The sequence below is a fragment of the Myotis lucifugus genome, unplaced genomic scaffold (assembly GCF_000147115.1).
Source record: "Myotis lucifugus unplaced genomic scaffold, Myoluc2.0 scaffold_190, whole genome shotgun sequence".
Lineage (NCBI taxonomy): Eukaryota > Metazoa > Chordata > Mammalia > Chiroptera > Vespertilionidae > Myotis > Myotis lucifugus.
The window spans coordinates 691,911-708,938 of NW_005871238.1; the positions used below are offsets into that span (position 1 = coordinate 691,911).

Below are 17,028 nucleotides of genomic sequence, written 5' to 3' on the forward strand. Positions count from 1 at the left end.
GCTCCTCAATGACATTTGCCCCCAATTAGTGACGAGCCTCCTTGAAGCAGGACAGCAGGATCTGGAGAAGAAAGGTCAGCCTGCATGTCTCCCTCTCCCCCTCATCCCTCCTCTGTGGGGCTCCATCTGGGTTTCCCATTCTAGGTTTCCATTCCTTTGAGCCTTGGAAGAGAAAGGCTCAGGAGGGGATGGCTAAGGCCTGAGGGCATTATTCATTCCATAGTATTCACTGAGCAACCTTTGGGTTTGTGAGTTCAGTTAAATAAGCACTGGGGTCAAACAGGATCTTTGCTTGAGGGGGAGGATGGGAAGACAAGCAGTAAAGCAGGGTGTGAAACTTGGATATGTTAAAGCTGAGCACAGGGCGCTCTAGGAGTGTAGGCAGGGGCGTTTACAGGAGACTGGGTCAGGGAGATGCTAGCACAAATGGATGAAGTGACCGGAGCCTTCGTTTCCTGCGGTGGGACTGTGGGCTGCCTGAGTCAGCCACGGGGCCGGAGCCTCTAATGCAGAGGCCCCACTCCCTTGTTGGATGCAGTGAAGCCCGAGGCCTGGCTGTCCAGTGGCCCCCCTCCTGGCCCTGGTCATCTGCTGCTGGTGTGCCACGTCTCAGGATTCTACCCAGAGCCTGTGTGGGTGAGGTGGATGCGGGGGCAGCAGGAGCAGCCGGGCGCTCAGCAAGGGGACGTCCTGCCCAATGCTGACGGGACGTGGTCTCTCCGAGTGACACTGGACGTGGCGGCTGGGGAGGCAGCTGGCCTGACCTGCCGAGTGAGGCACAACAGCCTCGGAGGCCAGGACATCGTCCTCTACTGGGGTGAGAACTAGGGCCCCGCAGGGAGGGGATGTGGTTCTGAAGCACAGAGGGAGGGACAAGGAAGGGTGGGAGTGGACTGATGCAGGATAGAGGGGTTTCAGAGATGAGACCCTGACCAGGAAGGAAAAAGGAGGGGATCCGGGTACAGGACAGAGGGGAATAAAGATCTTAACTCAAAAGGCACTGAGGCAGGACGTTCCATATGCAAGAAAAGTGAGACTAAAATCCTCCGAGTTTCAGAAGTAGGCGGCACATGAAGAATCCCAGGAAGACTTATTCCTCAGGAGAGGGGATGGGAGCAGGAGAAGGCAGGGTACACAGGTAGCTGTGGTTCTCCGGCTGCTTCCCGTGCGCGGGCTGAGCACCCTGCACACAGCATGCCATCCAGTCACCTCTCCTCTGAAGCAAGTATTATTCTCACTTTATAGATGAGAACCTGAGGCTCAGCTAGGTCAAGTTACTGCCCACAGCCACATTGTTCAAAAGAGGAAAGCTGGGCTTAGACTCAGGACTGCCTCGCTGAGGAATTACTGCCCTCCCCTATATGCTGTGCTGTATAAGCTGAAATGGACTGGATTACGGATGCCCAGGCCCTGAGAAAAGCTGGGCCCTCCAAATTTCAGGGGAATAGAAGTGGCCACTTTTATTGTTTTTATTAAAAAACATATATATATATGTATATTGATTTCAGAAAGGAAGGGAGAGAGAGATAGAAACATCAATAATGGGAGAGAATCATTGATTGGCTGCCTCCTGCACACCCCACACTGCGGAACAAACCCAGGCATGTGCCCTGACCGGGAATCGAACCGTGACCTGGTTCATAGGTCGATGCTCAACCACTGAGCTACACTGGCTGGGCCAGAAGTGGCAACTTTAAATGGGAGAGGAAATAAGCACCTGGCACCCTCACATGTGCTGAGACCAGGTGGCTTGAGCTAAGGAGGAATCCCAGGGCTGAGAAACTCCTGTGTTCCTGAAGCAGAGGGGAGTCATGTGCCGGTGGGCTGGATCGTCGCAGCAGTACTGGCATCCCTCCTGCTGGTAGGCGGAGGCATAACCTTCTGGCTTAAGAAGCGCAGGTGAGTCTTCTTTTTCCATCTCCTTTCCTCAGCCTTTGTCCCCATCCCCTCTTCCTTCCATCCCCTCTTCCACTTTTCTTAATGGTGTCTCCCTGGCTATTCTCTCACAGGTCTTATCAAGACATCCTGTGACTGTCCTCGCCACACCTGTCTGGCACTCAGGATCTCAAGTTCCCAGGACTTCGGCACCCAGGAATTGAGGATGAAAGAGGTGCCTGGAAGAAGCAGAGAACAATCACAAGACAGCTCTCATCACGTTCCTTTGCTACTTTAAGAGAATTTAAGCATCCTACCTGTTTAGAAGCTCACGTGGTTCTTAAGAACAGAAGTGCAAACTCAGATACCTACCAGGGACAAGTAGAGAAGGGCTGAAGCGCGGGCACCTGTGGCCATTGTTTAAATGCTGGAGTCTGCAGAGACCTGGAAAGCACTTGTCCTGTCCAGGGGAAGCAGGTCCAGCTGCTTGTTGTCAAAAAGGAAGTCAGACCCTGGGTTGGCTGTGACCTACATTTTTCAAGAAAAGCGGCAGTCTGGATTTTCATGTGAGCGTACCTGATATTAAAATAGTGACTCAAACTTTTACACAATTTAGGGTGTGGAACCCCAAATACACCTCTGCTAGTTAACAACAACTTGGGGGGCTTTCAGTTTGTATCTTTTGGGAAAGCTTGTGAATGTCATATTGGCAGTTTGAGGACATAATTTCTATTGTGAATTTGAATTTATAAGGGGATATTTCATCTTTAAAAAGAAAGTTAGGTCAAAGAAACAGAGGTATCTCAAGCTTTTATGTAACTTGATTAAAAGAGGAGAAATCCTAGTGTATGTGTATGATATGGAAATAAACTACTTTGGGGAGGGACCTTTCTCACCAATGGGCAGTCATTTTATTTGGACTGGAAGAGGCAGTCATGAAGAGACCCCTCCAAACAGCCTCTCTTACTTCTAGCTATTGAGACAATGCACGAAAGGGGCTGAGCATACCTGGGCAAGCCTGAGGTGTAGTGATGCCGGCCTAGCTGTCTTCTTGGTTCTTAGACAGGAGGTAACAGGGAGCTAAGGGGAACAGCAGACCTTTCTGGAGCCAAGAAATGAAAAGGTCAAGTTAAAATGATGGGTTGGCTCTCAGGAAAGTCGCCTCTAGGCACCCCAGGGCTCTGAACATCCAGAAAAAGAGAGGCTGCCCTTTGGGAGAGCCTTTGCTTGAGGAAATGAAGATTTGGTTCTTCTCTGCTGGACTCACAGGTCAAACCTAGAATGCAGGTGAAGAACCTGCTGGCTTCTGAACCAATGGTTCCCAAATTGTGTTTTTGTGACCAGCAGCCTCGGCATCACCTGGGACCTTATGAGTTATTTTGGGCCCCACACCAGAACTACTGAATGGGAAACCTTGGGAGTGGGGCCCAGTCGTCTGTGTGTTAACAAGCCCTCAGGTAATGCTGATATTCAGCTAACGTTAGAGAACCACTGTTCTTAGACATGTGTAATGCTGTGCAACGAATTTCTCAGAATGCCTAGTGAGAATTTTGGCTTGGGTTAGTCAAGGAAGGCTTCATGGACAAAGGGGAACTTGAAGCAGAACTTAGAGAGGCGGGTAGGTGAACCAGCAAATGCACTGGATCAGGAGACTGGAGTTCTAGCCTCTGACTCAGTTTCCTCCTGTGCCCATTGGGGCTAATAATGTCTGTCTTGATTACGCTACTGATTAAATCTTTGTGTACACCCTGATTCATATGTAAGAAATCTAATAACCAAGGTGATGGGTATTAGAAGGTGGGGCCTCTGGGAGATGATTAAGTCATGAGGTCTGAGCTCTCAAATGGAATTAGTGCTGTTAGAAAAGAGGTCCCTTCACCATGTGAAGACAGCAAAACATGCCATTTAGGATGCAGGCAGTGAGCCCTCATCAAACCCTGAGTTTTCTGGCCCCTTGATATTGGACTTCCAAGCCTCCAATCTGTGAAAAATAAATTTCTATTGCTTATAAGCCACCCAGTCTGTGTTATTTTGTAATAGCAGCCCAGATGGACAAAGACAGATTTTCTCATAGACTTCTTGTCTCCTAGACAAATGTGTGAAATGTGTGGCAAGCTACAATGCCTTCAGATACGTGTGACCTGTTATTGTTTTTGGTACCACACTGCCCTTGGGAGATGCTCTTCAGCTCAACTTCCTCAGGCAGCGTCAAGTTTGCGAATGTATCTCACCGGGCTTTTACATTCCCAGGCTCTTCTGAAATCTTTTTGGAAATGCTTCAGCCTGAATTTACTGCCACTCTGGTTCTTTTTTTATTTTTTATTGTTTTATTGCTTAAAGTATTACAAAGAGTATTACATATGTCTCCTTTTTTCCCCCGTCCCTTACAATCCCCTGGCCTCCCCTACCTCCCAGTGTCTTATGTCCATTGGTTATGCTTATATGCATGCATATAAGTCCTTCGGTTGATCACTTACCACCCCCCTTCAGCCCCCCAACCCTCCCCAGACTTCCCACTGTAGTTTGACAGTCTGTTCGAGTCAGCTCTGCCTCTGTATCTATTTTTGTTCATAAGTTTATAATGGTCTTTATTATCCATAAATGAGTGAGATCATGTGGTATTTTTCCTTCATTGACTGGCTTATTTCACTTAGCATAATGCTTTCCAGGTCCATCCATGCTGTTGCAAGTGGTAAGAGTTCCTTCTTTTTTACAGCAGCATAGTATTCCATTGTGTAGATGTACCACAGCTTTCTAATCCATTCATCTACTGATGGGCACTTAGGCTGTTTCCAGATCTTAGCTATGGTGAATTGTGCTGCTATGAACATATGGGTGCACATATCCTTTCTGATTGGTGTTTCTGGTTTCTTGGGATATATTCCTAGAAGTGGGATCACAGGGTCAAATGGGAGTTCCATTTTTAGTGTTTTGAGGAAACTCAATACTGTCTTCCATAGTAGCTGCACCAGTCTGCATTCCCACCAGCAGTGCACGAGTGTTCCTTTTTCTCCACATCCTCTCCAGCACTTGTCCTTTGTGGATTTGTTGATGATAGCCATTCTGACAGGTGTGAGATGGTACCTTGTTGTTTTGATTTGCATCTCTCGGATGATTAGTGACTTTGAGCATGTTTTCACGTCTCTTGGCTTTCTGAATGTCCTCTTTTGAAAAGTGTCTATTTATGTCCTTTCCCCATTTTTTGATTGGATTGTTTATCTTCCTTTTGTTAAGTTGTATGAGTTCCCTATAAATGTTGGAGATTAAACCCTTATCGGTGATAACATTGGCAAATATGTTCTCCCATGCAGTGGGCTTTCTTGTTGTTTTGTTGATGGTTTCTTTGCTGTGCAGAAGCTTTTTATTTTGATGTAGTCCATTTGTTTATTTTCTCTTTAATTTCCAATGCCCTAGGAGATGTATCAGTGAAGAAATTGCTTCGGCATATGTCTGAGATTTTGTTGCCTTTGGATTCTTCTAGCATTTTTATGGTTTCCATCGTATATTTAAGTCCTTTATCGATTTTGAGTTTATTTTCGTGTGTGGTGTAAGTTGGTGGTCTAGTTTCATTTTCTTGCATGTATCTGTCCAATTTTCCCAACACCATTTATTGAAGAGACTATCTTGACTCCATTGTATGTTCTTGCCTCCTTTGTCAAATATTAATTGAGCATATTGGTTTGGGCCGATTTCTGGGCTCTCTATTCTATTCCATTGATCTGTATGTCTGTTCTTGTGCCAGTACCAGGTAGTTTTGAGAACAGTGGCTTGTAATACAGCTTGATTTCTTGTATTGAGGTCCCACCTACTTTGTTCTTTCTCAGGATTGCTGCAGCTATTTGGGGTCTTTTTTTTATTTCAGATGAATTTTTGGAGAGTTCATTCTAGGTCTGTGAAATATGCCATTGGTATTTTAATGGGATATGCGTTGAATTTATAGATTGCTTTGGGTAATATGGACATTTTAATGATGTTGATTCTATCAATCCAAGAACATGGTATGTTCTTCCATCTGTTTATGTCTTCCTCTGTCTCTTTTTTCAGTGTCCTGTAGTTTTCTGAGTAGAGGTCTTTAACCTCTTTAGTTAAGTTTATTCCTAGGTATCTTAATTTTTTTGGTGCGATGGTAAATGGGTTTGTTTATTTAATCTCTCTTTCTGAAAGTTCACTATTGGTGTATAGAAATGCCTCAGGAGAAAACCAAGATGGCGGTATCCTGCTACATTGCCAAATTCATGTATTAAGTCTAGTAGCTTTTTGATGGAGTCTCTAGGGTTTTGTATGTATAATATCATGTCATCTGCAAATAAGGACAGTTTTACTTCCTCTTTTCCAATTTGGATGCCTTTTATTTCTTCTTCTTGCCTAATTGCAATGGCTAATACTTCCAGTACTATGTTGAACAGGGAGTGGTGAGAGTGGGCATCCCTGTCTTGTTCCTATTCTTAGGGGGAATGGTGTTAGTTTTTGTCCAGTGAGTATGATGTTGGCTGTGGGTTTGCCATATATGGCTTTTATTATGTTGAGGTATGATCCTTCTATTCCCACCTTGCTGAGAGTTTTTATCAAAAATGGGTGTTGAATTTTGTCAAACGCTTTTTCTGCATCAATTGATATGACTATGTGGTTTTTTTCTTTCAATTTGTTTATATGATGTATCACGTTTATTGATTTGCGGATATTGTACCATCCTTACATCCCTGGGATAAATGCAACTTGGCCATGGTGTATGATCTTTCTGATGTACTACTGGATCCTATTTGCTAAGATTTTGTTGAGGATTTTGGCATCTATGTTCATGAGGGATATTGGCCTGTAATTCTCTTTCATTGTGTTGTCTTTACCTGGTTTTGGTATTAGGGTGATGCTGGCTTCATAGAATGAGCTTGGAAGTGTTCCTTCCTCTTGAATTTTTTGTAGTAGTCTGAGGAGGATAGGTTTTAGTTCTTCCTTGAATGTTTGGTAAAACTCCCCTGTGAAGCCATCTGGTCCTTGGCTTTTGTTTGCTGGAAGCTTTTTGACGACTGCTTCAGTTTCTTCCAGCGTTATTGGACTGTTGACATTTTTATATGCTTCCTGATTGAGTTTTGGAATGTTATATTTTTCTAGGAATATGTCCATTTCCTCCAGGTTGTCTAGTTTGTTGGAGTAGAGTTGTCCATAGTATTTTTTAACAGTCATTTGTATTTCTGTGGGGTCTGTTGTTATTTCGCCTCTATTGTTTCTGATTTTGTTTATTTGGGTCCTCTCTCTTTGCTTCTTGGTGAGCCTGGCTAGAGGTTCATCAATCTTGTTTATCCTTTCAAAGAACCAGCTCTTGGTTTCATTGATTTTATGTATTGTTTTTTTTTGGTCTCTATGTCATTTATTTCTGCTCTAATCTATATTATCTCCTTCCTTCTGCTCACTCTGGGGTTTTCTTGTTGCTCTCTTTCTAATTCTTTGAGTTGAAGAGTTAGATGATTTACCACCATTTTTTCTTGTTTTTGAGATAGGCCTGTGTAGCTATAAACTTCCCTCTCAGGACTGCTTTCATTGTGTCCCATACGTTTTGGATTGTTGTGTTTTCATTGTCATTAGTTTCCAGGATGTTTTTAATTTCTTCTTTGATCTCATTGGCAACCCAATCAATATTTAATAATATGCTATTCAGCTTCCAAGTGTTTGAGTATTTTGGGTTGTTTTTATTGTAGTTTATTTCTAATATTATGCCATTGTGGTCTGAGAAGATGCTTGGTATGATTTCATTCTTCTTGAATTTGGGGAGACTTTGTTTGTGACCCAATATGTGGTCTATTTTTGAATATGTCCCATGAGCCCTTGAGAAGAACGTATATTCCGTGGCTTTGGGGTGAAGTGTTCTGAAGATGTCAATTACATCTATCTGATCTAGTGAGTCATTTAGGATTGCTGTTTCTTTGCCAATGTTTTGTCTGGAGGATTTATCCAGTGATGTCAGGTGTTTATTAAAGTCCCCTTCTATGATTGTATTGTTGTCGATCTCTCCCTTGATATCTTACAGGAGTTTTTTTTTTTATGTATTTGGGTGCTCCTGCATTGGGGTCATATATGTTCATCAGGGTTATATCCTCTTGTTGTATTGATCCCTTTAGTATTATGAAGTGGCCTTCTTTATCTCTTGTTATGGCCTTCACTTTGAGGTCTATTTTGTCCGATATAAGTATTGCTACCCCAGCTTTTTTTTCATTTCCATTTGCCTGAAAGATATTTTTCCATTCCTTCACTTTCAGTCTGTGTGAGTCCCTTCTTCTGAGGTGGGTCTCTTGTAGACAGCAAATGTATTGGTCATGTTCTTTTATCCATTCAGCCACTCAATGTCTTTTGATTGGAGCATTTAGTCCATTTACATTTAAAGTTATTATTGAAAGGTACTTGTTTGTAGCCATTTCTATTTTTTGTGGCTGTTTTCTTTCTGAGCTTTTTATTTCTTCTTTTTACACCAGTCCCTTTAGCATTTCTTGCATTGCTGGCTTGGTGGTGATAAACTCCCTTAGCCTTTTTTTGTCTGTGAACCTTCTTATTTCCCCTTCAATTTTGAATGATAGCCTCGCTGGATAGAGTATTCTTGGATTCAGTCTTTTGCTTTGCATCACTTTGTGGATTTCCGTCCATTCTTTTCTGGCCTGATGTGTTTCTGTTGAGAAATCATTTGATAATCTAATGGGAGATCCCTTGTATGTAACTTTCCGTCTCTCTTTTGCAGCCTGTAAGATTCTCTCTTTGTCCTGAACATTTGCCATGGTAATTATGATGTGTCTTGGTGTGGGTCTTTTTGGGTTCACCTTGTTTGAGACTCTCCGTGCTTGTGTGACTTTTTTCTTCCCCACCTCAGGGAAGTTTTCTGATATTATTTCTTCAAATAGGTTTTCTAAGTCTTGTTCCTGTTTCTGTTGCTCTGGCACCCCTATTATTCGTATGTTGTTTCGTTTTATGTTGTCCCATAGCTCCCTTAGGCTCTCCTCCTGTCTTTTAAGTTTTTCTCCAGTTGCAGGTCAGTTTGGGTGTGTTTTGTTTCCCTGTCTTCTAATTCGCTAATGCGGTCCTCTGCTTCTCCTAGTCTACTGTTGAAACTTTCAATGGTGTTTTTTATTGCAGCTATTTCACTCTTCATTTCTTCTTGGTTCTTACATAATTTATTGATTTTTTTCATCTGTTTCTTGTTGCTTCTTGCATAAGTTGTTGATTTTTTCCTCCATCCTGTTTATGCATTCTAGGACCCTTAATCTTAATTCTTTTTCTGTCATGCTGCATGCCTCCCTTTCACTTAGCTGCTTTTCTGGCAAGTCCTCCTTTTCTTTCCTTTGGGGGTTTCTTTGTCTACCCATATTTGATCTCACCGACATATCTAGATGTTGAGTCGTTCAGGGGCTGCTCCTTGGGTGGCAGTGGCTCCTCGGGCTGTGGTTGCTCCTCTGGCGGTTGTTGTAGCAGCTGCTCCTCAGTTGGCAGGAGCTCCTGTGGTGGGTGCTGTTCACTGTTGTGGTGGCTCCTCTGGCTGGTGTGTCTGAGGAACACATAGCTGCTGTTCCTCAGACAAAGGATGTGCTGATCACGAGGCTGCTGTTCCTTGGATGGGGCGGGCTATACACGCAGCTGCTACTCCTTGAACTGGGACGGACTGCTCACATGGCTGCTGATCCTTGAATGGGGGCTGGCTGCATGCTGCTGTTGCTCCTCTGATGTGGTGGGCTGATTTTGGGGGTACTGCTCCTAGGTCCAGCTGCTGCTCATCGGACAGGTGCAGGCTGTTGTGGCTGTGCTCCTCAGACCGGTGCGTGCTGCGTAGAGCTGCCACTCCTCGGATGTGGGCAGTCTGCTCATGTGGTTGCTGCTCCTCGGACTGGGGTGGACTGCTGCTGCTCCTCGAATAGGGCTGGGCCATTCACAGAACTGCTGCTCCTCGGATGGGGGCAGGCTGCTCACACAGCTGCTGTTCCTCGGATTGGGCAGGCTTCTCGTGCAGCTGCTGCTGCTTGGGTGAGGGCAAGATGCTTGTGCAAGTGCTGCTGCTCGTACTAGTGCAGGGTGCGGGCAGTGCGCAGCTGCTGCTCCTCGGATGGGGGCAGGCTGCGCAGGGCTGCCTCTCCTCAGATGTAGGAAGACTGCTCGTGCAGCTGCTGCTTCACGGACAGGTCGGACTGCTCGTGTGGTTGATGCTCTTTGGACGGGGAAGCAGGCTGCTCAAACAGCTGCTGCTCATTGGACAGGGGAAGGCCACATGAGGCTGCCGCTCTTAGGCTCAAGGCAGGCAGCTCACAGGGCTGATGCTCCCTGGACAAGAGCATACCGCTCACATGTCTGTTGCTCATGTGGTTGAAAAAATAATGTGAACAGAAGTAGGAAATAAAGGAACAAACAAACAAAAAAAAGGAGAACAAAAAAAGAAGAAAAAAAAGCAACAAACAAACAACAACAAAAAGGGAAAACAAAGCAAAAACAAAACAAAAAAAAAGCTAACAAAATAATAAAAAAATAAAATTGAAAAATTGAAATGCCATTCCTTTGGCTGGCTTACGTTCCCAGTTTTCTGGAATGTCTGTGATTCTGGTTCGTTTTTTAAGCAATTTTAATTTATTTGGAAAGTAAACGTATATCCAGAAAATTTTGTCTTCTTTTTTCAAATAGTCAGTTGCTATCATCTGAGGAAATTCATTTTAAAATAGGTTAATATTCTATGTATGAACATCATGTTCCTCACTGAGTGCTGTGCTGTTAGTTACTTTTATTGCCCTCAAATTTATTGCTATAAGTTCTAAATCCGTCGTTATGTGCTCAGTGATATGGATGGAATTCCTCATTATTTCTCCTTTAAAGTCAGCACAATGTTAAGCTTTTACAGTAGAGGGCCCTGGAGAGACACTGTAGGAAGAAGGGGCTCTCCTGCAGTCACCAGCTACTACATGGCAGGTCATACTGTGTTTGGTCATACTGCCTCAGCCTGCCTACTGATTAAATGTTTGTGTACCCCCCGACTCATATGTTAGAAATCTAACAACCAGAGCTCATGGACACTTGGTTGACTTTGCAGCCTAAACCTGGCAAGGACCTTTTCATAGCCCCCTTAAAAAAATTATATCTCTATCTCTATCTCTATCTCTATCATCTCTATCTCTCTCTCTCTCTATCTATATTGACTTCAGAGAGGAAGGGAGAGGGAGAGAGAGATAGAAACATCAGCGATGAGAGAGAATCATTGATCGGCTGCCTCCTGCACACCCCCTACTCGGGATTGAACCTGCAACCCAGGCAAATGTCTTTGACCATTATCAAACCTGGGACTCTTCAGTCTGCAGGCCGATGCTCTATCCACTGAGCCAGACCAGCTGAGGCAGCCCTCTTGACATAATGGATCGATCTTCCAGACAAAAAAAAATCAATAAGGAAATAGCAACTTTAAATGACACACTAGGATGTCAGAGGAATGGTGGTGTGAGAGATCCCCTTTGTTTCTCCACATGAAATTTCAACAAGTTGATCAGCTATCACTCAACAAAGGACTCCTTGCTCACAACACAGGCATGTCTGAGAGATCCATGCATTGAAGCATCCAAAGGTGGGCAAATGGGAACAATCAGGGGAGGCAAGAAGGGAGGAGATCTAAGAGGGGATGGATGCAGCTCCGCAGCTTGGCCCAGAGAGGGGAGGAGCTGGCTGTAGCTGGGGCTCCTTTGGCTGTGAGGTGCAGAGAATCTCGGGAGGTCACTCCTTATGGAGTGAGTGGTGCGAACTGTAGATGCTGAGAGGCTTGGGCAAAGATGAAGCGCAGAGGTTCTTCGGAGGTTGTCGGAAGGAATTTATCACCAGGCAGTTGGTGTTCCCAACTAAGAAATGGAGCCACAGAGCCCTGCTGTCACTTAGACTCCCCCAAATTGTCTCCCCTTGCGCTTGGTGCTGGGATGTGGAGCACATTATCTGCAAACCTGAGAACTGCTATGCAGAATTGTTTTTTTGTTTTTTGTTTTTTTGTTTTGTTTTTAAAATATTTTTATTGATTTTTTACAGAGAGCGAGGGAGAGAGATAGAGAGTTAGAAACATCCGATGAGAGAGAAACATCGATCAGCTGCCTCCAGCACACCTCCTACTGGGGATGTGCCCGCAACCCAGGTACATGCCCTTGACCGGAATCGAACCTGGGACCTTTCAGTCCGCAGGCCGACGCTCTATCCACTGAGCTAAACCGGTTTCGGCATATGCAGAATTGTTATGTATCTCTGTGAGTGATCCCTGAGTGGGACGCATTGGGGGCGGCACTGTGGAGGTCCGGGGTTGCCAATACTGAGAGGGAAAAACAAACTTCAGAGGTTAGGCGAGGCGGAGGAGGACCATGTGCGCCTGCTGGTGGCGTGTAGAAGTGTGAGTGCGGCGAGGTAGGAGAGGGATCCGGGCCGGCTGCGCCTCTGCTGCCATGCAGGAAATCATCGCCAGCGTGGACCACATCAAGTTCGACTTGGAGATCTCGGTGGAGCAGCAGCTCGGGGCACAGCCGCTGCCCTTCCCCGGCATGGACAAGGCCCTGGCTGCTGTCTGTGAATTCTTTTTGAAAGCTGCCCGTGGCAAAGGGGGCATGTGCCCGTTTCGCCACATTAGTGGTGAGAAGACAGTGGTGTGCTAACACTGGCTACGCTGGCTGTGCAAGAAGGAGGACCAGTGCAAGTTCCTCCATGAGTAGGACATGACCAAGATGCCCGAGTGCTACTTCTACTCAGAGTTCGGTCCCCTGTGTAGGAACCGGCACACGCGGAGAGTCATCTGTGTGAATTACCTCGTGGGATTCTGCCCGGAGGGGCCCTCGTGTAAATTCATGTACCCTCGATTTGAATTGCCAATGGGAACCACCGAGCAGCCTCCACTGCCCCAGCAGACGCAGCCTCCTTCAAAGCAAAGTAACAATCCTCCATTACAAAGGTCGTCCTCCTGGATCCAGTTCACGAGTCAAAACTCTTCTCCAATCAGCAGAGAGCCCCGCAGGCCATCGGGGTCATGCAGAGTCAAAACAGCAGTGCAGGCAACGGGGGACCCGGCCCATTGGAGCAGGTCACCTGTGACAAGTGTGGTGAAAAAGGACACTACGCCAACAGATGCACCAAAGGGCACTTGGCCTTTCTCAGTGGACAGTGACAGCAGCTGGAGACAGCTCAGAACAGCCCAAAGGGCCCCATTTCGGGGACCACTCTGGGCCATCCTTGGGATTGTGCATTTAACTGTTCAATGCCAGTGTCAGTGCAACTCTGGCTGGAGCTGGTAGGGCAAGCACACTGGCGTGTATCAGTCTGAGGGGCAACATCTGTCAGTTTCCCTACCATTTTGCTGTAGTCTCTTTTAAAAAGGGAACATGTGCTCCAGTTCTGTCCCTCAAATCAGCATCATGTGTGTCTAGGCATCAACATCGGTCTGGGACTTCCTGAACACTGCTCTCTGGAGAGGAGGAAGTTGTGGGGAAGAGCTTATGCAAGCAGTTCTGTATGAAAGCCAGCCCTTCCCCTTGGGCCTCATTAAACACCAGTTCTTGGTGACCCCAGGGACTGGTGGGTCCTTAAAACTGAGGCTAGATCATGCCTGCTTCCTCCACGTCCTGCTGAATTCAGAAGCTGTGCCTAACCATGTGATTTGAACGAGGCAGCCCTTCAGGGCAAACTCAAGTGGGCTTGTTGCCTCAGCCTGGTCCTGTTCCAAGGTGGCAGCGATTGAGGAGGGGTGCAGGGCTCTCAAGTGTGAGGGTCTTTTTCCTCTAGGCTTGTTTTCTTGGGGCACATGCTTAACAGTGTTTAAGGTATACCTGAAGCTGAGCTACAGGCCACCCTTTAAAAAGATGACGTGATCCACCTGTGCACCTACCTCCTGCCTCTCAAGCATCTGTACTGTCACTCAGACACCTTTTGGCCTATGGAGACCACCTTAAGCCTGGAAATGTGAAACTATCACCTGGAACTTGCTGGGCAAGGGGACCTATCCAAGTTCAATTATAAGAACAATTTTTATGAGGTTGATTAAAGCTTGTTTTTTAATAAAACAAACAAACAAACAAACAAACTTCACTCCCCAACTTTGCAGCCATACTGAAGGCAGCTGCAGAGGTCAGCTTGGGAATTTCCCAGAACTAAAAAACATGTGATTCAGTGCCACCTACTGGAAAATAAGAGAAATATCTCTTCATAGAAACCTGCTAAAGAAGTGTCAATACATAGCTGCCCAGACAGGGAGGGAGCCCAGCCCACCAAATAGCAAGTTAGTGAGGTAATTCAGAAAGAAAATGAAAAATCTCCAGAAAGCAAACTGGAACACATGGAAATATGTCATGTAAATGACTGAATTCAAGACTGCAGTTCTGAAAATACTCAATGAGATGAGAGAACTTGATTCACTCAGAGCACAAATCACTTTACCAAAGAGATTCAAACTTTAAAAAAGAACCAAAGAGAAATTCTTGGGATGAATCACTCAGTTAAGGAGATCAGCAATAAGCTACTGAGCATAGGCAATAGAAGTGACCAGGTGGAGGAAATAATTAGTAATATCAAAGATGGGAACCTATAATAATAAAATAATAATTAGACCAGACGTCCTTCCGGACGTTCCTTCTAGCCACATCCACAGCAGGCGTCAGAGGCCAGGGCCAAGGCCCATGCACAAATTTCGTGCATCAGGCCTCTAGTCTAGAAATAACACAGGGAATAAAAGAGAGACCTAAGCATAAAAAACATGAAAGTGCTCTATAAGAACTATCTGACTCCATCAGAAAAAGCAATAAAAGAATAATAGGCATACCAGAAGATGAGAAAAGAAAGGAATGGAGAGCCTATTCAAACAAATGGTGGATGAGAACTTCCCAAACCGATGGAAAGAACTAGATCCTCAAATTCAAGAAGCAAACAGAACACTAGTTACCTTAATCCAAATAGGCCCTCTCCAAGACATGTTGTATTAAAACCATAAAAAATTAATGACAAAGAAAAAATTCTAAAAGTTGCCAGGGAAAAGAAGGAATGACCTACAAAGGAAAGCTCATCAATTATCATCCAACTTCTCAGCAGAAACTCTATAATCCAGAAGAGAGTAGAACCAAATATTCAAACAACTGAAGGAGAGAAATTACCAGCCTAGAATAATATATCCATCAGTTATCCTGATAATATGAAGGGGAAATAAATACCTTCAGAGATATACAGAAGCTGAAGGAATTTATCACCAGAAAACTTCCTATGCAGGAAATACTCAAGGGGGTTATTTTACCTAAAACAAAGAGCAAAAGGTCACAACACTATGAGTAAAATCACCAAAAGACTTACATAAAAAACAGGGATAATTTGTGACAACAAAAACATAAAAATGGGAGAGGGTAAAGGTCTGAATTGGCAAATAAGGACAGAGATCAGATGTACTAAAAAAAAACCCCACAAAACTACTGTATATATGCAAGTTATTTTTCATAAACCTAATGGTAACCACACAGAAAAACGCCAAAACTGAAACATAGATTTAAAAAAGAGGAAAGAAATATGGAATACCACCAAATAAAAACAACAGACATAAACAAAAAAGAAAAGAACCAATGGAGGCACAGAGATACCAGAAAATATGGATAAAGTAGATATAGTAAATCCTCAGACATCAATAATAACCTTAAATAAAAATGAACTGAATTCACTAATAAAACGTCACAAGGTAGCATATTGGATCAAAAAACAAAACCCAACTATATGCTGCCTTCAAGAGACAGCAAAGACAAAGGAAGATTCAAAATGCAAAGACAAAGGTAGAGTCAAAATAAAAGGGTGGAAAATGTTCCTCCAAGCAAATAATATCCACAGAAAAGAGGGTGAAGCATGTGTAGCCATACTGATACCCACCAGAAGGGATTTCAAGATAATCAAGAGACAAAGATGGACATTTTATAATGATAAAGGGGGCAGTACACCAAGACATAGCACTTCTTACTATATATGCACTCAATCAGGGAGCACCATCTATAATAATAAAAGTGTAATATGCTAATTAGACTGGACAGCTGAACAATCTTCTGGACATCCTTCCAGATGACCTTCCAGATGAAGCTGCAGCTGAGAGGGCTGAGCCCCTAGCATGAATTTTGTGCATCGGGCCTCTAGTAATATATAAAACAACTACTCACAGAACTAATGGGAGAAACAGACCAAAACACAATCATAGTTGGGGACATTAATATTCCATCCACAGTGCTAGATATACTATCTAAACAAAAATGCAATAAAGAAATATTGGCCTTAAGTGACACACTAGACCAAATGGACATAATCGACATTTACAGAACCTTTCATCCCAGAACATCAGATTATACATTTTTTTCTCCAATGCACATGGAACATTCTCAAGGATAGACCATATGTTGGGTCACAAAACTAACCTTGACAAATTCAAGAAGGATGAAATTCATATCAAACATATTCTCTGCCAATAATGCCTTGAAATTAGAAATCAACTGCAAAAAGAAAGTAAAGAAACTCAGAAATATGTAGAGCTTGAACAGCATACCACTAAACAATGGCTGGGGCAAAGAATAAATAAAAGGTGAGATCAAAAGCTATATAGAGACAAATGAGAATGACAATAAGACATATCAAAACTGTGATGTGTCCAGCAGGTGTTACTCAGTGGTTGAGTGTTGACTCATGAACCAGGAGGTCAGTTCAATTCCTGGTTAGGACACATGCCCAGTTGCAGGCTCAATCCCTAGTAGGGCGTATGCAGGAGGCAGCTGAATGAGGGGATTCTTTCATATCATTGATATTTCTCTTTCTCTCCCTTTCCCTTCATCTCTGAAATCATTAGTAACATATTAAAAAAAACTTCTTTGATGCAACTAAAGTATTAATAAGAGGGAAGACTTATCATTATAGGCCTATCTCAAGAAACAAGAGAAATCCCAAGTAAACTAATCCAAAATAAAGGACAGTGAGCTAAACAGTTTTTGCTTTATCTAAATTTTAAAATAAATATGAAGAGCAGCAAAACCAAACCAAAAGAAAATATTTAGTAGATACAACTGCATATAGTAGTATTTATATCTATACAAGTTAATGAGGAAAAATTGCCTTTTTGTAAAAATCATGGCTACACATGGTAACTTTCAAAAGCAAAACCTTTACAGGTAAAAT

At 43.8% G+C, this 17,028-nt stretch overlaps 1 protein-coding gene and 1 pseudogene across 1 annotated transcript; both read left to right on the plus strand.

The window, feature by feature from the left end:
- The first annotated feature begins 426 nt into the window (after nt 1–426).
- On the plus strand, nt 427–2,110 carry LOC102435451 (antigen-presenting glycoprotein CD1d-like). The gene is made up of 4 exons (XM_006096883.3): nt 427–460; nt 539–817; nt 1,803–1,899; nt 2,010–2,110. Exons 1-4 carry the CDS (start codon nt 427–429, stop codon nt 2,029–2,031), a joined length of 432 nt encoding a protein of 143 aa, XP_006096945.2. The 3' UTR covers nt 2,032–2,110.
- Nucleotides 2,111–12,302: 10,192 nt separating this feature from the next.
- LOC102435755 lies at nt 12,303–13,269 on the plus strand (annotated as a pseudogene).
- Nucleotides 13,270–17,028: the final 3,759 nt, after the last annotated feature.